Source organism: Equus przewalskii, chromosome 15 (assembly GCF_037783145.1).
Source record: "Equus przewalskii isolate Varuska chromosome 15, EquPr2, whole genome shotgun sequence".
In the NCBI taxonomy this organism is placed as follows: domain Eukaryota; kingdom Metazoa; phylum Chordata; class Mammalia; order Perissodactyla; family Equidae; genus Equus; species Equus przewalskii.
In genome coordinates this window covers 8120820-8140590 of record NC_091845.1, presented here as the reverse complement: position 1 = coordinate 8140590, position 19771 = coordinate 8120820, and the positions used below count along the sequence as shown (strand labels likewise).

General features: G+C 49.0%; 1 protein-coding gene across 1 annotated transcript; it reads right to left on the bottom strand.

The window, feature by feature from the left end:
• Nucleotides 1-4045: 4045 nt before the first annotated feature.
• Nucleotides 4046-19709, bottom strand: GHRL (ghrelin and obestatin prepropeptide). The gene is made up of 6 exons (XM_008536080.2): nt 19468-19709; nt 10048-10111; nt 8512-8647; nt 8169-8285; nt 5012-5120; nt 4046-4217 (listed from the first exon to the last, which is right to left on the bottom strand). Exons 3-6 carry the CDS (start codon nt 8617-8619, stop codon nt 4198-4200), a joined length of 354 nt encoding a protein of 117 aa, XP_008534302.1. The 5' UTR covers nt 8620-8647; nt 10048-10111; nt 19468-19709; the 3' UTR covers nt 4046-4197.
• Nucleotides 19710-19771: the final 62 nt, after the last annotated feature.

Here is a 19771-nt window from a genome sequence, read left to right as displayed (position 1 = left end):
TTTCTCGTAGTGATGACAATGGTTTAGTTGTCGGCCAGCCTTATAACCTCAGAATCCAAAGGTCTGGAGACATTCTCGAGGATATACATGCCTCTTGGCAAAACTAAACTGGAAATGAGAATGCATGGTACCTTCTTTAAAGTCCTGCTGCCTTTGAACTTGGCTTTCATTATACTGCCTGGGAACTCAGGTACTCCTGCTTCTTAGCCTTTGAAAAGTATGTAGATACCTTTTCTTTGTTTTCCAGAGCAGTGCAGTAGGAGGAAGAAAAATGGAGTATGAGGGGGTGTGGGGGACTCAGTCGTACTGTAGGCTTTGGATGTGAACTCCTCGATGCCTTTGTGTAGACTTGGCAGGAAATTCTGTTTCACTACTTGGAGTCAGTCCTCTTAATTTTGGACTAAGGTGTTCTTGAACACAAGTGCACGAGCCAAAAGTAAACCCGTAAGAAGGAGGGCTGTGTTCCAGGAATGCTAAACAAATCTGAAATCTCTGGATTCTTCATCTTTGAGACACAGTCATTGACTCTAAATTTGCAGCATGTTCATTCACTTCCTCTCAGTTCCTTCCCAGTTCAAAACACAGTTGGCCTCGTCCGTTCAGTGACAGTCTCTTTGTGGCTGGAGATCTGCTGCTCTTGGCTTTTCTGGTGTTTGCATCTTCCTGTATTAAGTTTGAGACCAACATTAATTATTTACTGTCAGCATTTTCATTTTTACTTCACTCATTTTTATAAAGTAAGGGCAAATGGCCACTGAAATACACAGTGATTGAACAAACTCTGTCAAAAAACGATGGCAGAGAACGGTTGATAGTGGTCGGCCAGCCCCCATGATCACTCTAAATGCTTGTTTGTCAGTGACGTTTGGAAGTGTATTCAGATTAGGAAAGCTGGCCAGGCGTGGGCCTGTGTCTTCTGTTTGCACAGCATCGTAAGAGAATTTCTGAGCACACCCCTGTAAGTGTGCTGCTATCCTAATGTACTAGATATGTTAAAGCATAAAATAAAAGTGGTTTTGAAGAGAAGTATTTTCTCCAGCAAATATGTCACTCGCCCCAGGGGTAAATACACTCTGCTTCAGAGAACCTTAAGTTAGTGGTATCCCTAAATGATGCGCGGAGGAGGAGCTTTCAGAAAGCTGACGTGGCACTGTGTTTGAAATGTTAAATTTTCTCAAGTGTGTCCTGGTTCTTGGATAAATTTTATTTCTGCCAATTGTTGACTTGAAATTGTCTTCAGCCCACTCCAGGTTGACCCAACGTATTATGAAGGAAAATGAAAAACAGAAGCAAAAGAAATCCCTTGGATCCTAGGCAGCAGGGCAAGAGAAGTGACATTGATTGAGAGAGTAGAATATGAAAAAGCAGCCTGAGTACTGTAGTCTGAATATGAGTAGTCAGCGTGTTTGCTATGTGACCTTGGAAAGTTACTTAATTTCTCTGAGCTTTAGTTTTCTCCCTCTTACGTGGGCTTGTTGTGAAAATTAACTGGAATTACATTAATTACATGTAAGTCTAGAACTCAATGCGTGGTGCACAGCAGGAATGCGGTGCATGATGGCTGTTAGAATGGCTACTATATGCCAGGCGTCCTCATGGGAGATGCTGTGTTCAGTCTTGACAGTAACCCAGGTAGGTGTTTTACGTGTGAGGAGCCTGAGAAATTCAATGACTTGGTCTGGATCACAGAGCTGGTATTGAAATTGGGGTCTGAGCCTGAAGCCCATAGCTTTCCAGCACACCATGCTGCCTGGTCCAGAGGGTGCTCAACATCTGTTGAGTGAAGGACCTAGGCAAGTAGGAGAGAATGCTGTGAGTCCTTTGAGAGAGGAGTAAGCCCTTGTCTTTGTTGGAGGAAGCATCAGGTGACCAGCATTCCCCCCAGGGCCTGGCACCCATCCTCCCCCGAGCCCATTGGTGGCTTCTGCTTCACTGAGTCGGGAGCTGGTTTCCTGGGCCGCTTTGACCACGTGCGGGTGTTGGATCCCTCTCTCTAGCTATTGAGAAGAGGCCTGTGGGCATGGTTAGAGATGAGCCATAAAGCTGGGGCGTAGCTAAGCTCCAGGACAGCATGTTAGTCTCTGCACCGGTGCTAGGGGGCTGAGTAAGTTGGGGGCTGGCTATCTGGAGGCTGGAGAAGGTCATTTCCCTCCACTTCTACTTCCTTTCTCCTTCCCCCCTCTCTCTGCTTAGTTCACCTGCTCTCTAACACCTTACATTCCTTTAATGGTGATAACACCTTCCAATCTGATTATTACTGAGGCTTAAAGGCAGATGCTTTTGGAAGCAAAGACTTGGTGGACTAAGTCACTGTGTGGTCCTATGTTAGGTATGTGTATATAGTCATCTGAGAGATGGAAGGGTGTGTGTGTGTGTGTGTGTGGTCTGCCCAAGGGATGGACATGGAGTTGACAACAGCTGGGGCTAGAGAGGTGGGGGATGGTATGTTAAAGAGGAAACAGGACACCTTTTCCATGTGTTCTCAGTTTTGTGAGGGCCCCATCTGGCCAGGTCTGAATTTTCTAAAGAGTTCTATATGAGAGTCAACACTTGCTCTATGCCAGGTGGGGTAATGTGGCTCTGCAGTGTGCTGTGCTGCCTAATAGGATCCTTGCCTCTAAGCCACTTTATATAAGCCATTTAATAGCCTGATGATCTCGTTAAAATGCAGATCCTGATATAATAGGGTTGGGGCCGGAGAGTCTGCATTTCTAAGAGGCTCCCAGAAGATGGTGACGTTTCACAGGCCACGTGCAGCTCCTCCGTTAGGGATGGCAGTTGGGTTTTGGTGTGCCTGCCAAGTCTGATCAATGGTTAGTGCCCATAGGGCTGTGCCTTGAGTGCCAAGTGGCCAGAATTTTACTCGAGAAGATACTTGGCTCCTAGAGCCCTCCGTGATAGAGGCTTTTCCAGAGTGTGGATGTTACTACCCTAACTCTCTGCAGAGGAGTGTCCTACAGATCTCTAGTAGGTATTCATATGTCTGAATGGGCAGGTCAGCAGTGCTTATCTTTGGAGCCTCCTTGTTCTTTGCCTTTCCCTTCCCTTACTGATTCACCCATCTGTCATCACCAGCTCTCAGAAATCAGTTCACTTGTTTACGCTGAAGTGTAAATGACTGATAAGTGACATTCCCCCTAGAAAGACTGGTGTCTTCACTGAATTAAGTTGTAGAACTTAAGGACCAAGGCTCACTTCAGGTGTGAGCTGGAGTTGGACATATTTTGGGACGCCTACCTGTATCACTGAAGTAGCCAAGGCAATGGCCAGCCTTGCCCACATGAGGCAGCATTTGCTTTGCCAGGCCGTGTCGGTGGTGTTGTCGGTGGTGGACAAGGTAAGGAGAAGCAGTTACTTCAGCTCTGTCCAGCAGTGGCTGGTAGCCATTGTTAGCGTCCACCTGTGTATAGCCTCAGACTCATGCCTTGGCATTGCCAGCATCCTGTTCTGATCTTTTTTTTTTTTGAGGGAGATTAGCCCTGAGCTAACATCCATGCCCATCTTCCTCTACTTTATATGTGGGACGCCTGCTACAGCATGGCGTGCCATGCCGTGCCATGTCTGCACCCGGGATCCGAACCGGTGAACCCTGGGCCGCCGAGAAGTAGAATGTGCGCATTTAACCGCTGTGCCACTGGACCGGCCCCGTCCTGTTGTGATCTTGAGTGTCAATTCAAGGCATGTTGGCTCTGGTAATGTCACCTGGGGTTTCTTTGTCCACACAGTCCTTGCTGATTGTAAGTAAGCTCTCAATGCAATTTCGATGCACTCAGGAATCTCTGATATTTAAAGGAACATCTGTCTTTCTGCCTTCCTTTCCTCGCTCCCTCCCCTCTTTCCCCCTTCCTCTCCCCGTCCCCCTCCTGTCATACATTCCACCAGTGGTCTATCTGCTTGTAGGCGTTGGTCTAATTTGGTTTTCTAAGCATGCACACCTGCCTTGCTGCATATCCTTTTCTATTCCCATTGACCATGGGCCCCAGACCAAGAATTGTTTGTTTTCAGAGAAATGTAATATTTTCCTCTTTGGTGAAATAAATTCCCATTTTGAACATTCAGCATACAGTTTGAACATTTATTGACATCCTAAGCTAGTGCCACTCAGAGCTGGGAGTTGTTGCAGAAGCCATCTAAAAGCCGGGTGAGCGCTTCTAAGGTTGGGAGGAAAAGAAAGAGGTGGGCCAGTCGTGTGGGTGATCACCTGTCATCCGGGGCCTCTGAAAAAAACAAGAGGTCAGATCAAAATTCGGAGTCTGCCATCCTGCCAGTGGCATCAAGGATGGCTTTTCTTCCACCGCGGTGACATTGGAGGTGCTGTGTTGTAATGGGTGGAAAGCATTGACCTTGGTGTGTGGACTGTGTGCTTTGGGCGAGTCCCCTAAAACTCTGAGTCTTGGTGTCCTTATCTGCACTGCAGGGCACTGTCCCCCCCCTGCCCTGGTTGATGGGGGAGAAGTGGTGTTGGGGAGGGAGCCTTGCAGATGGCAGTGGGCTTCCGAAGGGCTGTTCGCCTCCTGGCCCAGGAACCTGTTGGGTGGTTTCTTTTTACAAGGCCGGAGGGGCTTCCAAACAAAACGCAACCCTGTCTTCCAAACAAAACCCAACCCTGTCCTTACCTGGCTGCGGAGCCATTTTGAATGCGATTGTGGCACTAATTCCTTTTGTTTGTGAAGTGATTACAGTAAAGGAGCTGTGACACCAAATAATTTTATGTTCTCACAGTGGCTGTTGGCTCCATTTTATGGTTGAGGAAATTGGGGTTCACTGGGGCCCCAAAGCTAGTTAACGTGCTAGTCCTCGGAACTTGGTGCCCCTTGAATACGAAGACTGAGCCCAGCCCCGCACAGATACCGCCTCCCCCCCAGCCTCCCCCCGCCCCCCCCCCCCCCCCCCCCCCCCGTCTGAGAGTCAGGGTGTGGGAAGAAAGCTTCTCTTGTGTCACCCGGGGGATGGGCTCACATTTGGGACTCCGAGGACACTCTGAATTGACCTGACCCAGGCAAGGACTCACCGTTGGCCTCCTCCCAGAGGATGTCCTGAAGAAATGTCCCCAGGGCCTGGCTGTGCTGGTGGTACTGAGCCCCTGACAGCTTGATTCCAACATCAAAGGGGGCGTTGAACTAGGAGGAGGGGCAGGGAGGACCAGGAGGTGTCAAGAGGTCACACTCTCCCACTGCTCCCCCAAACGCACCCCCATCCCAAAGGAGGGCCCTCAGGGTCTCACCCGAGGAGCAGGGAGGGAGAGGCCGCAGGCACCACTGAGGGACAGCTCAGTTTCCTCGGCCTTTCTAGACCCCTTTTTCCCACCCCCACCATCTTTAGAGACTTACCTTGCACTCTTTCCTTAGCTCTAAGGAGGTTGCTGTAAAAAAAAAAGTGAGGTCCCCTAGATCAAGTTTTGGCCCTCTTGCAATTCGGGGACACATAAGGTTGAAGTGCCAGTGGTAGAATTTCGTGCCTGGCAGGGAGACTTGGGGGCAGTGGTCTACCCGGCGTGCACAGCGCTAGCCTGGGGGATGGCCTCCGCGTCCCCTCTGCAACCGCCGCTTCCTCCTTTCCCCGGTGTTCTTCCTCTTGTGTGCCTTTCCTGGTTCCATGGGAAATCCAACAGGAAGCTGACCTTCTAGAGATGCTCCGAGCCAAGTCCTTTCTTCTTTTTCTGCCTCCGCTTCTTCCCTTCTACGGGGGCAGTGCCCATGTCCTTACTTTCTCGGCCTTCTATGAGGTGGTTATTGGCGCTAGAGCTTTGGGTGGATGGGAAAGAGCCCTGTTGGCAGCCACAGCGTTGTTCCCGCCCCTTGAGAGCAGAGACGGGTCTCGGTTCATCCCGCAGCTGCCTTCATTCCTGGCCGTGTCGGTCATTAAGACAAATGAAGGAACCTTGGTGCTGAAAGGAGCCTTAAGTCATTGGTCCTTCTGTCCCCTGCCCTCCAGCAGCAGAGGCCCAGAGTAGTTCAGCGACTAGACCGAGGCCGCAGAGGGGGCTGGCGGCCAAGCACCAGAGTGCAGGGCCCCGAGTCCACAGCCCTGGGACCCCGTCTAGCCCGGGTGCTGCAGCAGCGCCCGGTGCGCAGCCCTCGCCCTGGTCAGCCCGCGCTGAGTGCCCTTCCTCCGCGTTGTGTCAGTCCTCGGTGCCTCCCCACCGGCCGGTACCACTATGACTCCTGTTTTCCAAGTGGGCAAACGTGCCTGGAGAAGTTACTGAAGCAGCAAACCGCTGCTTGTTCCCCTTCACAGTTTACCTCCCGCCTTGTTTCTGCGGTGAAGGTGGAGTGAGTGGGGAATGACGTGCTCGATTCTTTAGAGAACTTGGGCCCTCCTGTTCCCTCCCTTCAGCATCTCCTCGTTTTTCCTCCACCCCTGTGGCTACCGTGGGGTGGTCAGATCCCCCGGGCAGACTTCTTAGGGACCACATGAGCACCAATCTGGGGAGCTGCTGGCTCGTCTGGCAGCCTGGAACTGGTGGCAGGGGCAGTTGAGAGGCGGCATGGTGGCTGTGGGTTGGGAGATCTGCTCTGAGTGACCTGAGAAGGCCCCCTTGGCCTCAGGGTCTCACCTCCTCAGTGGGGGATGAGCGGGGTGCGGGGGGAATGGAGAATGGATAGGACTTGGTCTCAAGTCTTCCAGCTCTGAAGCTCAATTTTAGGAGCAGGTGTTTGGGGTGGTGGGGGGCCTGCGATGAGAGCGGGGGGACCCCGGCACCGGAGAGGTCAGGGAGCAGGTGCCGCGCTCCTGGCCGTGCTGCAGGCCTCCCGCCCCACCTGCCTCGGGCCGCCCCAGCACGTCCAGGCTTTTCAGACTTCTGCTTCTAGCTGAGGCAGTGCGGCTGTTTCGTCCAAGGCCAACCTTCATGGAAACTGGAACCTTCCAGTTGTCCCAGCCCTGCCTTGAGTCACCAGCCACAGAAACCTCTTCCCCATCTCAGCTAATTTAGAGCTACTCTGGCTGCGGCGGGCACCGCGGGCGGGAGCCGGCGTCTCACGGGGGGAGCTCCCGGTCTTAGTTGGAGGCTTTGCAGCCCATGGGGCGGGCGTGTGCTGGGCTGGGAGTCCACACGTGCTGTGGACGAGGTGCCTGAGCGCCTTGAGGTCCTGGTGAGGGTCGGAGGCAGGTGGGTTCCTCCTTGACGGGAGAAGAGGCTGGTGGGTAGGGAGGGGAGGCCACGGCGGGACACGCTTCAGCTTCTTCCCTCCTGGCCTCGACCAGGAGGGGGTGAGCGGGAGTGCCCCCACTCTGTGTGCCAGGCGGTGAGGGCTTGGGGCCCGGAGTCAGGCCCGACCCCAGCCCCCTCTGCCGCGCCGGCTCTGGCCCCTCGGGCCGTGAGTCCCCCGTCTGCACCGCTGTTCCTGGTCTATGAAAGGAGGGCAGAAACCTCAGCTGCCTTACCCCCCAGGTGTTGTAGACATAAACGGTAGGCAGCGAGGGGAGAAGCTTCGTAAGCGAAGGCTCGGGACACAGGCCCCGCAGCCCCGTCGCCACGTGAGTGCCGCCCCAGGGCGGTTCTGGTTTCGCGCTTGGAGCTGGCTCACTGCCCAGCTTGTCGGAACCTCCCCGGAGCCACCGCCGGCCCTTCAGGGAGGCTGCGTAGATAACCCTGTACGGTCCCCTCCCCCCCTCCTCTCGTTTGTCTGTCTGCGTTTAATGAATCCTCCATTCCTCTCTGCCCCACGCACCATGTGTCAGAGCCCAAACCAGCCTGATTGGCCCCGTCCTCCTTGACAGGACCAGGGCCAGGCCGCCGGAGCTCGCCTGTCCAGGGAGCTGTCTCGGAATGCCCCAGCCGCAGCGAAGGCCTGCGAGGCCCCTGAGCCAACCAGAAAGTTCCTGTGGGGAAGCATCTTCCATCTACGACCAGCTGTTTCTCCCTGGGTGCCTTTGTCTCTTGGTGCCATATTTGCTGGCTCCCCTGGCGTCTGCTAGCGCCCCCCTCCTCTGCTCAGGGCTCCCGTCATTCCTATTCAGTTGTAGCAAAGTGACTTTTCTCAGACATTTGCCTCTTGATGGGCAAAGACCTTGCAGAGCCCGGGGCAGAGTCAACTATTGTCGTGCGATTTGATATTTGTTGAGTAGCTACTAAGTAGGTCCCTGTTCATAGCCATTCCCCTGCCTTCCCCTCCCTCAGCCCCTCCAGTGCCACAGAAGCGTAAAACTTAGAGAGCGGGACCTACCCGGATCTCCAGCTCCTCCTCTGCCCCTTGCGCCTGACCTCCATCTTCAGAGGGGAGCCAGTCTTCTAGAGCTCGGGGCTTCAGTTTGGCTGGCGGCTTCTTGGACTCCTTTCTGTGCTAGAAAGGAGGCGTTCTCTTTAGGGCCCTGAGCCCCATATCCTTCCAGAAGCAGAGTGAGACATGGCCCTATGGTCAGACCCACAGTCCTCCTTTGTGCTCTGGGAGAAGGCTGAGGCCTAGAGAGGTAGGGCCGCTGCCCAGGTTGCACAGCCGGCTGCCATGTGGCAGGGCTGGGACGAGACACCCCAGTCAGGATGTGAGGCTGTGTGGAGAGACGTCTCACCTGCACTTTGTGGTGTTCGGGGCTCAGGAAGCTGGAGCCCGCCATGGTCAAGTCCACCCAGAGCACACTGAGGAGCAGCAGGCTGCAGATGGTCCCCCGGGAGGGCATGGCCTTAGCCGGCTGGGGACAGATGAGCCTGGAGGAGAGAGGGTCTGTAGGCAGCGTGCCCTCCCTGCTCCCTGTGCCTCAGAACTCACGTGGGTAGGAGCCCAGCAGACAGGGTGCGGCGGCTCCGTCCAACCTGGGATCGTGACTACTGAAGAAGCTCTTCCCACCCCTCGAGAGGAGCTCCCTCTGCCCCTCCCCAAGGTACCAGTAAAGCGAAGGCTCTTGGTTTAGGGCAGAATGCTTGGCATTGGCACTCCCCATGTTGTTTGTCCCAGGCCTCAAGGAGTTTGTGCCAAGTTTCTCAACAGGGATGATGAAGCTGAACCAGCAAGGGACGCAGGGGGACTGGGGCAGCTCCTGACCCCGCTGGGTCTCTGCAGCCGGGTGGCCGAGGCTGCGCAGCCTTCCCTTTGTTCAGATGGGCCAGCGAGCACAGTGAGTTAAACCTGGAGACAAGCCCTCACGTGAAGAGTCGAGAGAGAGAGCCTACCTGGGATTCCTGGCGGAGGTGGTACCTGGTGGTTGGGCGGCTCTTATATAGGAAGCCGCATGTTTGTTTTAAAACAGCATCCCCATTTCAGGCAGCCCGCTTCCGGGGGCTGATCTACATTCCTGAGGCACTAAAAACGCTCACTCCTCTGAGTAGAAATCAACAATAGAGGTCAAATGTCTTGGGAGATTGCTGGGTTGCCCTGGGGTGGTGTATTTGCTCCAGCTGTCCCTAAGTGGGCCTGGCCTGATTTAGGTGGGGGGCCGGGGAGGGGTTCAGGGGTCCAGCCGGCTTTGCTGCTCTGTGACTTGCTTGCTTCCCTTTCTGAAACTCCCTTGCTCCCCGGTAGAAGGAGCTTATCCACACCAGATCTCCCAGCACTTGCTGTTCTCTGTGAGCGGTGCTGTGCTGGCTCCCCAAACCTCTGGAGCACAGGGAGAGCCCAGCTCCTGCAATTCTCACACCTCCCCAGTTGGGGGAGTCCTGTGTACAGCTGAGGAAGCTGCTGAGGGGCCGGCAGTGCAAGCTCCGAACCCTCCTCTCCCAGGAGCAGGCGTAGGGACTGTTTCAGACGTCTTCTGGCTGGTGCATCATGACTGCTTGGCATGGTGTTTCTTTGACATGTGGGTTTGCCGCCCCTTCTCCCAGCCAGGTTCTGAGGGAACAGATGGGACCTGGGCAGAAGAGCTGTGGCCTAGTACTGGCACAGGTGGCTGCTCATAAATTGATTGGCCCTAGGCAGGTCACTAATAATCCCGCTTGCTTCAGGGCTGCCTCTCACAGTGCTTTGAGGATTAAATGAGGCGAAGGGTGTCTGTGTAACCTGTACAGTGTCATGCAGGTGACACTATTTTTGTACCAGGCCCATAGGGCTTGCAAGCATACGCCACGGTCACGTGTTCCCGGAGCAAGAGTTAATTAACACGGGGATGCCTTACCTGTCCGCAGTGCTGCGTCTAATTGGATGGCCAGGCAGTGAGTCTTGAGGGCTCAGGGAGTTGTCTACAAAGAAATGCTAGCATTTCAGAGGAGGGACTCGCTTCAGGTTGGCACCCTGGGCTGGGAGGTCAGGAAGGGCCTGGGTGTAGAATGTCTGGACAATAATGAGAAGGCGGGGTGGCTTGGAGGAGAGTGGCAGTGATGGGGGTTATAAGGAAAGGCCTAGAAGGAGGTTCGGGGTCAGGTTATGCACAGCCTTAAAGCTCCAACCCAAGGATTATTATTTCACTGGAGGAAAACCTGAACACCGAAAGGGCCACACTTGCCCCAACGCCGCCCAACCTTCCGCGGCAATGCTGGGACTGCCCAGGTTCCTGACCCCAGTGCGGGCTCTCTGCCGTGCCACCCTACTTTCACAGTGAACGGGTGCTCCAGGAAAATCAGCCTGCTCTGCGGCCTGGGCTTGGGGCAGGGCGGCCGGTTAGGATGATGCTGAGGTGGTAGACAGCTGGCCGTAATGTGACCACCCAACTGAAAGGTGGATCCAGGGGCACCGGAGCCTTCTAGAGACTCCAGGGATGATGGAGGCACCGGGGGGCTGGACGAGCCCTCCGTGGAGTGTGGGGGACTCCTTCCTGCTGGAAACCTTCACCAGCCTGCTGTGGGGCCGGAATCCCTCCTTCAGTCCCAGCAGAATGTAAGCATGTCCCCAGGACGCCTTCACCCTTGTCTGCCGCCTGATCTTAGACCTCTTGGCCCCAGGCCCGGAAGGGCTGAAGCGGGAGAAGGGTGCGGAGAAATCTCAAGTCCTCAGAGAAGACTTGCAGCTTTTTCAGAACCCCCCCCCCCCCCGCCACCGCAAAAAAGATGACCCAGAAAACCCCAACTGTGGTGACCAAGGCATCTACTGAGACACAAAGCCTCCTGACCCTGGAGGCCTCTGGAGGCAGGAGCCGCCAGTGTTGATCTTAGATAACAGTACCAGCGAGCAAACACCCAGTGCTCGCTGTGCTATCTCTGCGGAACAGAGAGGTCGCCTGTGAGTTGGAAACCACCCTAACCACATGCCACAGAGTCCAGGCTGGTCGGGGGAGGAAGGAAGCTCTGATGGGAGTCAGAGCCGTGGAGGCGACGCCCAGAAAGTACCACACTGCCCACTCGCAGCTGTGGAAGGTGGGAAATGTATGCAAATCTGAGCCAAGAGGAGTTTGGAGGAAGGCCGTGTGACTTGGGGAAAGGACTGACTTTCCCCTGGCTCCTTTTCTTCCTCATTCCTTTTGAGTGTGGATGCATCCTCAGAGCTGAGCAGGTGCTCAGTACACACGCTTCCTCTGGATGGCCTGCTGGCGGGTGATCTCCTTCCCATTTCGGGGCCTCGAGGGCCTGCCTTAGTGAGCGGATGAAAAAGACTCATCATGACGGAATTGACTGTTATATGTAAATGGTATCTGGAAACAAATCATCTTCATACACTTTCCACTGTAATTTCATTTGTACTGATAATTAGTTGGCTTAGCAAGCACGTTTTTTTATCAATTTGGCTAAACCTCAGTGTGAATGAGGCAGATTTTGGGGTTGCAGAAAGAGGTTTTATCTTTTGAGATAGGGCTTTTTGGTGGGGTTCCTTTTTTCTCCTAGTTCTGGCTTCTGTAACTTCTAGATCAGCACTGCTCGACAGAAATATCATGCCAGCCTCAAGAGCCTCATGTATAATTTTAAATTTCCTAGGAGTCTATTAAAAAATGCAAAAAGAAACAGATGAAATCAATTTTAATATACTTTATTTAATCTATCCAAAATATTATCAGTTTGACATGTAATTAGTACAAAAAATGATTGAGATATTTGACCTTGGTCTTCTTTTTATTAAATCTTCAAAATCCAATGTGTATGTTATTTTTACAGCACATTTCAATTCAGACTAGCCACATGTCAGGGACTCAGTAGCTGCATGTGGCTCGTGGCCACCGCACTGGTGGCACAGTTCTCCATGATCCTGAGCGTCACTCTGAAAACTCCCATGACCTGAGCCACGCTCTCTCGTCTCTCCTGCCGTCCAAACCCAGCCTCTCCCACCGTCGCTTCCCTCTTCTCCTGCCATCATGGCGCTGGAGCCCCAACAGTTTGTCTCTTTCCTCTCTTCAGTCTTTCTCTCCAACAGCTTCTGCTCTCAGCCTTAAAATACGCCCAGGTCTTGAATGCTGGAAAGGTCTATTTTGCACCAGTCCCGCCTTCCCCTCGTGCATGGTTTCCTTTCCCTTTCCCTGTATCCCATTCCTTGCTGTATTCTGGCCCCTCAAAACTCTCTAGCTTGGCTTCCATCTCCACCACGGTGCTGCAACTGTTCTCAGAGCTGCAGGCAGTGTGGCCTTGGTCTAGGGACCACTGAGAACCAGAGGAGCTCGGAGGGAGGCCTTTAGCGCCATCTAACCTCAACTGCTGGGAGCAGACCTCGCTGAGCTGCACTGGATTCATGAGGGAAGCATGTTAGAATGCAGATGTTGGGGCTGGACCTGTGGCCTAGTGGTTTGCGCATTCCGCTTTGGCGGCCCAGGGTTTCTCTGGTTCAGATCCTGGGCGCGGACATGGCACCGCTCGTCAGGCCACTCTGAGGTGGTGTCCCACATCCCACAACTGGAAGGACTCAACTAGAATATACAACTATGTACTGGGGGGCTTTGGGGAGAAGATGAAGAAGAAAAAAAAAAGATTGGCAACAGTTGTTAGCTCAGGTGCCAATTTTTAAAACAAATAAAAAGGAAAAGTAGGTGGTTGTCAATTGTTTCAATAAAAAAAGAATGCAGATGTTTATGCCTCATCCTCTGATTCTGACCCAGTAGGTCTGGAGTGGGGCCCCAGAATCTGAAACTTAACAAGCATCTTAGGCAATTCCTTTCTGATTATAAAATGCTTGCTTCCAGCAGAATATTTGGCCATATGGAAGATAAACTCTCTCTCTCCATGTATATTTTAATTTCTTTTTCTGGAAAATCTCAAACGATTTGAAATTAATTTCAAAATTCATATGAGGTTAATATGAGTCTCCAAGCACCCATCATCAGCTCCCACATTTATTAACATGTTGCTTCATAGATTTATCCCCCACACTGTTTTTTCCTTTTGGGGAATATCTTAAAAGCAAATCCCAGCAATCATGTACATTCAGCCTTAAAATCTTCAGGATGTACCTTTAACAGATAAAACTCATAGACGGTTTGTTTCCGTCAGGATCCACGGAAAGTCCACATTTGGCTGATGCGTCTCTTAGGTCTTGGTCTGCAACAGTGCCCTCACCTGCTGCTCCTCTTTCATCCCAGGTCGTTTACTTTACAGACAGGTTATTTGTCCTCTATAGTTTCCCACTTTCTGGACTTTGCTGGTTGCTTCCTTGTGGTGGTGTTTAACTTGTTCCTCTCTCCCCTGTGCTTTTTGGAAACTGGTAATTACACCTGGAGACGTAGTTTTATTCAGATTCAACTTTTACTTTTATTTTATTTTTTGGTGGGGAAGATTCACCCTGAGCTAACATCCGTGCCAATCCTCCTCTTTTTTTTGTATGTGGGATGCCTCCACAGCATGGCTGATGAGTAGGTTCGCACCCAGGCCCCAAACCCACAAACCCAGGCCACCAAAATGGAGTGGGGGGAACTTTAACCACTCAGACATGGGGCCAGCCCCTCAACTTTTACCTTTTGGCAAGAATACTTCATTGTTGGTGTTTTTTACTCACTACTGCATCCCATTACAAGGCATACAGTGTCCATTGGCTCTGCTTTTACTGTTGTTTTAAGAATAAGACTTATCCATGGGTTCAGTGTTACTACATGAGCCCATTTATTTTAAAGTTCTCCTGTTAACTTTTCACTTAATGAACTTATCAGTAACATTGATAATTGTTGTCTACATCCATTATTAGGGATTACAAATGGCAATTTTCTATTCTATTGTTCCTTTCTACATTTATTAACATTTTTTCCTCCAGCAGTTATTTTATTACCTTGATATACAGGTTTGTACAGGAAAGGCAACATAAATACATGATTTTTTCTGTTTATTTGCTAATTTTCAAAATAAGCCTGGTGTCCTAGCAACCTCCAGTTTTTTCCTATTATAAACTCATGGATTTTTTATATGTGTTTCAGTCAATTATAGTCCTCATTCTTTTTGAGGCTTCCGTGTTTGATGAGCTCATTCCTGTGTGCTTTTGACAGACCCTGTAGTTTTTAGTAGCTTCCTCGTTTTCTGTCCCAATAAGAGATTTGGGCTCATCTTGTGCACGTCCTTCCTCTCTCAACCTGAATCAACCATCTTTCTAAGAAATCTTGGTTTCTTTTAGTGGGAAATAGGTTTTAGAGACTACAGTCTGGATTCTAACCAATACCATTATTGCTTCTAGGCCTTTTCAGTGCACAGAGATCAAAATACGTACTTTGTAGGAGAAAAATAAGTCATGAGTTCATACTGTTATTTCCAAATAAAATTTAAGGTCACAGTATTTTCACTTTTTGGGTTTTATACTTAGATTTCTTTCCTTTATCCTAATAACTTCGTTTCTAATTATATTAACAAATCTTGCTCTATCTTACAATACCAACATAATACTTTCAGAATAAGAGTACTATAATTAGTACTAACCATAAAACTACCAAATGCCGCTGACTAGGGATGGACAGTCCAAACACTTGAATATGCATTTTCTCAGTATGGTTATGCCATGGGCTTGATATATTTGTTTGATTGATTGTTTTCACTTTTTAGGGATTTTTTTCTTTATGACTTCATTTTATTTGTTAACTATTAAATATTACTTGGTTCCAAAGTCAATGGTATAAAACAAGGTACCTGCAGACAGCATATCTTTCATCCCTGTCCTCTCCACTCTGTTCCTTCTTTTCCCCTGCAGGGGACTATTTGTATTGTGAATTTTTTCTTTGACTTCCCCACCCACCCCCGTTATTTAGATGTGTATTGCTTAAATTTCCAAATATCTTTCTATTATTGATTTCTAGTTTACTTCTATTATGGTCAGAGAACATGTTCTCTATGATTTCAATTCTTTTATATTTGTTAAAGTTGGTTTTAGGGTCCAGAAATTGGTCTGTTTTGGTGAGTGTTTCAGATGCAATTGAAAAGCATGTGTTGAAGTATTGTTGGGTAGAATGTTCTGTACGTGCCAGTTATGTCAGACTGAGTGATAGGCTTGTTTATGTATTCTAGAACCTTACTGATTTTCGGGGTCTCCTTGTTCTGTTACTGGAAGAGGAGTGTTGAGAGCTCCAACTGCAGTTGTAGGAGTTCCGTCAGTACTTGTTTCCCATATTTTGTGCCGCTCTGTTTGCTGTGTGGACATATTTAGGACTGTTAGTCTTCTTGATGAATTGTAATCCTTTTATTAAGTCCCTCTTTATCCTTGTTTTGAAGTCTAGTTTATATGTATATTAATATAGGCAATTTGGCTTTCTTTTGATTAGTGTTTATATAGTATATCTTTTTAAAAAAATCATTTCCAGGGGCTGGCCTGGTGGCTTAGCGGTTAAGTTTGCCTGCTCCGCATCACTGGCCTGGGGTTCGCCAGTTCAGATCCCGGGCACAGACCTATGCACTGTTTATCAAGCCACACTGTGGCAGGCATCCCATATATAAAGTAGAGAAAGATGGGCACAGATATTAGCTCAGGGCCAGTCGTCCTCAGCAAAAAGAGGAGGATTGGTGGTGGATGTTAGCTCAGGGCTAATCTTGCCCCCCAAAAAAATCATTTCCATTGTTTTACTCTGTGTGTTTCCATTTAAATTGGGTTTCAGATAAACAGCATATGGTTGGGTCTTGTTTTTTTAAATCCATTCTGATAATCTCTTACCAGGGGCCTCTTATTTGGAGCGTTTAGACCATTTATGTTTATTGTAATGACCTATATAGTCTGGTTTAAATCTACCCTCTGGCTATTTGTTTTCTATTTGCCTCATCTGTTCTTTGTTCCTTTTTTGGATCTCTTTTCATGCCCACTTTTGTATTGTGTATTTTTTATGATATCATGTTATCTTCAGTACTGGCTTATTAGCTATAATCTCTGCTTTATTGTTTTAGTGGTTGACCTAGGATTTACAAATACAACTTCAACGTATCACAGTAGACATTCAACAAATATGATACCCCTTCATATATACTCTAAGACCCTTACAACAGACTTTCATTCTCTCACTTCCATTATTTGTGCTATTGTTGTCACAGTTTATTTCTACGTAAATTATAAGCCCCACAATACACTTTAGTCAATATTTTTAGAGTGATTAAAGAAATGAAAAACAGAAGTCTTATATCTACTCGGATATTTGCTCTTTCTGATGCTCCTTATTCCTTGGTGTAGATACAAATTTTCACCTGGATTATTTTCCTTCTGCCTGAAGAACTTCCCTTGACATTTCTTGTAATGCAGCTCTGCTGGTGATCCATTCTTCTGTGTTTTATTTGGAAAAGTCTTTTTTTCACCTTCAGTTTTTAAAAGATATTTTCAGTAGGTACAGGATCCTAGGCTGGCGTTTTGTTCTCTCAGCCCTTGTTCATTTTCCTATGGTCACACAATTCGGATAAATGGCTGCCATTCTCGTATTTGTTCTTCTATGTGTAATATCTCTTTTTCTTTGGCTAATTTTATAATTTTTTTTATTTCACCAGTTTTATTGTGGGATATGTGTCTGTTTTAGTGTTTCTTATGCTTGGGGTTCTCTGATTTTCTTGGATCTGTAGGGTTATAGTTTTAATGCAATTTGGAAAAATCTTGGCTGTTGTTTTTCATGTATTTTTTCAGTCTCCTTTCCCCCTTAAAAGTTTTCTCCTTGGGACTCCAACTTACACGTTTTACACTGAGACTGTCCCACAGGTCACAGCTGCTTGGCTAATTTTTTAGTCCTTTCTCCCTGTTTTAGTTTGTGTAGTTCCTATTACTATGTCTTCAGACTAACAGGTCTTTCTTACGCAGTGTCTAATCTGCTCTTACTCCCATACAGTGTATTTTCCACTTCAGATACTGAATTCATTCCTAGAAATTCCATTTGCAACTTTTTTGTACCTCCCATTTTTCTTATGTTCATTTTCCTTTACATTCTTGAATATAACAGCTGTTTTTAAGGTCCTCATCTGCTAATTCCATGACCTCTCTCATTTCTGGGTCTGTGTCTATTAATTTTTTTCTCTCCTGGTTATGGGTCATATTTTCCTGCTTCTTTGCATGCCTGGTAAATTTGGGCTGGATGCTGGACATTGTGAATTTTATATTGTCAAGTGATGAATTTTGTTATTCCTTTAGAGTGTTAGGCTCTTATCTAGCACAAAGTGAAATTATTTGTGAGTCAGTTTGATCCTTTCAAAGCTTGCTTTTGAAGCCCAGCATAGCCTTTGCTCTAGACCTACTTTAAGATGTACTATTAAGGCAGGATGGCATAATCTTTCTTAGGACTCTTCCCAATGCCCAGTGTGATTTTAGGTTGTTGCACTCTAGTTCTTGGGAACATGAACTACTTCCACTCCCCTCTGTGAGTTCCAGAAATTTTTTGTCTATTGCTTTCCAGGTACAAAGAGTTTCACCCTTCACGTATGCAGGGTAGTATTGTCAGACTCCAGGAGACCCTTCTGCAGATCTCAGGTGCTTGCTCTCTCTGAGCAGCTCCCTCTTCTCTCTCTTCTTCATTCTAAGTTCTAGCTTAGCTTTCCTGCACTCTGTCGCTTTAACTCAGTGAGATCGCTAGACTCTAGATTCTGTCTCCCTGCCCTTTGGCCTGGAAACTGCCTCTAGGCAGTAAGCTGGGGCAATTGCAGTCCTCCTCTCACTTGTTTCCCTCCTCCCAAACACTGCCTGCTGTCCCATGTCTGAAAGCAGTTATTTCAGGTATTTTGTGTGGTTTTCTAGTTGTTTATGGTGTGAGGGAAACTCTTAGAGCTCTTAATTCTTCATATGTGGAAGTGGAAATCTCCCTCTTAGTCTTTTTGTACTCACTTATAAATGAAAGCCTTGAATCTTCTAATTTTGTCAGTTGTTCTCAACATTGGCTTGCTGAGTTTTCTATTCAGATGGTTATTCTTGGGTTACCTGGCTCATAGAACCCCTGAAACTCCTCATTTTCTTCCCAATGCTGATTCCACACAGGTTGTATGGCTATGGATGGTTTGGCCCTACTCCTTCATGTTCTAGGGTTCTAGGTAGTCCTGAGTGTTGTCTGGGGGCTCCTTTTGCTATCCTAGTTGCTTTGTTTTTGTGAAAGGATTAAAAAATATTGTGGCTGCTACTTCCATCTTGCCCTAACGAGAACTTTCTATGCCTTTTAAATTATCCTTACATTTCATTTACCTCCAGAATATTTTAACTGATCCTCGGTGGTATCAGCTACAAAGAGAGCATGTGGGCAGGATCGTACTGACCTATCACCAACCCACTGTGTGACCCGGGACTAGTCCCTTCTCATTATTCATCCGTTGACAGTAGCAGGCACCGTAAAGCAGACCAGGCCTGTCCTTGGGGAGCACAGAGTTTGTCAGGGAAGGCAGACATGTATGCAGAGCAAACTAGAATTCAGTGTAGTCCGTGTCCACTGAGAAGTATATGCAGAGGTGCCTTTCTGTTCTCATCTGAGTAACGGCAGGAAGTAAGCAGCAGTTTTCATACTGTTGTCTGAGAGCTTGGATCTTGCAGAATGACTTGGGAGGCTGGGTGGGCCGGGCCCTGGTCTCTCTATCCTCACTTCAACCAAAGCACTTCTATCTTTTCCCATTTTATGTATTACGATCTAAGATTTATTTCAAAACGGGTGTTGCTGGTGAAAACCAAAGAAAGGGTGGAGAGCAGGTAGAATAGGGGTCCACACTTACCTGTGCACAGTCCTGAGGTGAGCAGCCTGACCTTTCACCTAAGTGTGTTCCTGTAAAGGTCTGGTGTGAGCACCACCCCAGATGACGCCTCCTCCCTGATGCTACCGCGCACAGTACCAACTTCGGGGTTGAGATGGATCAGGACTCAAACACTGGCTTTTACCATGTGGCAGGGGACAACCCTGGGCAGGTCTTTTATGTTCTGTGCCAGTGTCCTCCTTGGTAAATTGGGGATATAGATCTACAGACGTTTGTTGTGTTGCTTAATGTGTGACAGACCCAAGTGTAGTGTTGAATCATAGCAAGCCTTAGTAAGTGGCAGCTCTTGTGACTGCTGAGTCGGGGGGCGGCCAGCGCTGCTGCTGAGAGGTGACCCTTGGTTCAGGGTCCATGAGGACCAGAACCGTGTTCCTCAGCACAGGTCCCTCCTTTCACAGACAAGGTTAATAAACAATGAATCGTGCCCACTTTCCTGGCCCGTCTCTGAGCTACTGGTCTTTGGTTAATACTACCCTGCATTTTCATGGCGTTTTGTGGGTCACCCCCATGCATCAGCTTACCTGAGTGGGGCAGTCTTTGAATCTCATTCTCTAGAAGAGGATGTATACTCTGAGGAGAAGTAGCAGAGCCAGGGCCACAGTTCCCGTCACTAAGGGCCAAGGCTAGTGCTCCGTGTACAGTGCTCTGGATGGTGCCTTCAGGATAAACTGGATCACAGGGATGCTTACACAGTGACAGGCCGGCTTTGTGTGGGGGGTTCTGCCAGGCCACCGAGGACCTGGGTCTTGGTGAATGTTGTTTTAGTACACTGACGAGCAAGAGTCAAAATGAGCTTTTTAGGGAGGGCTTAGGATAATGTAGGAA

Coding starts and splice junctions, on each gene's coding strand:
- GHRL (XM_008536080.2), bottom strand. CDS start 8,619: ATGCCCTCCCGGGGGACCATCTGCAGCCTGCTGCTCCTCAGTGTGCTC. Junction 8,286..8,511: donor CCGAACACCACAAAGTGCAG/GTGAGACGTCTC, acceptor CCTCCTTTCTAG/CACAGAAAGGAGTCCAAGAA. Junction 4,218..5,011: donor CCTCTGGGAGGAGGCCAACG/GTGAGTCCTTGC, acceptor TGTTTTTTTCAG/AGGCCCCGGATGACAGGTGA.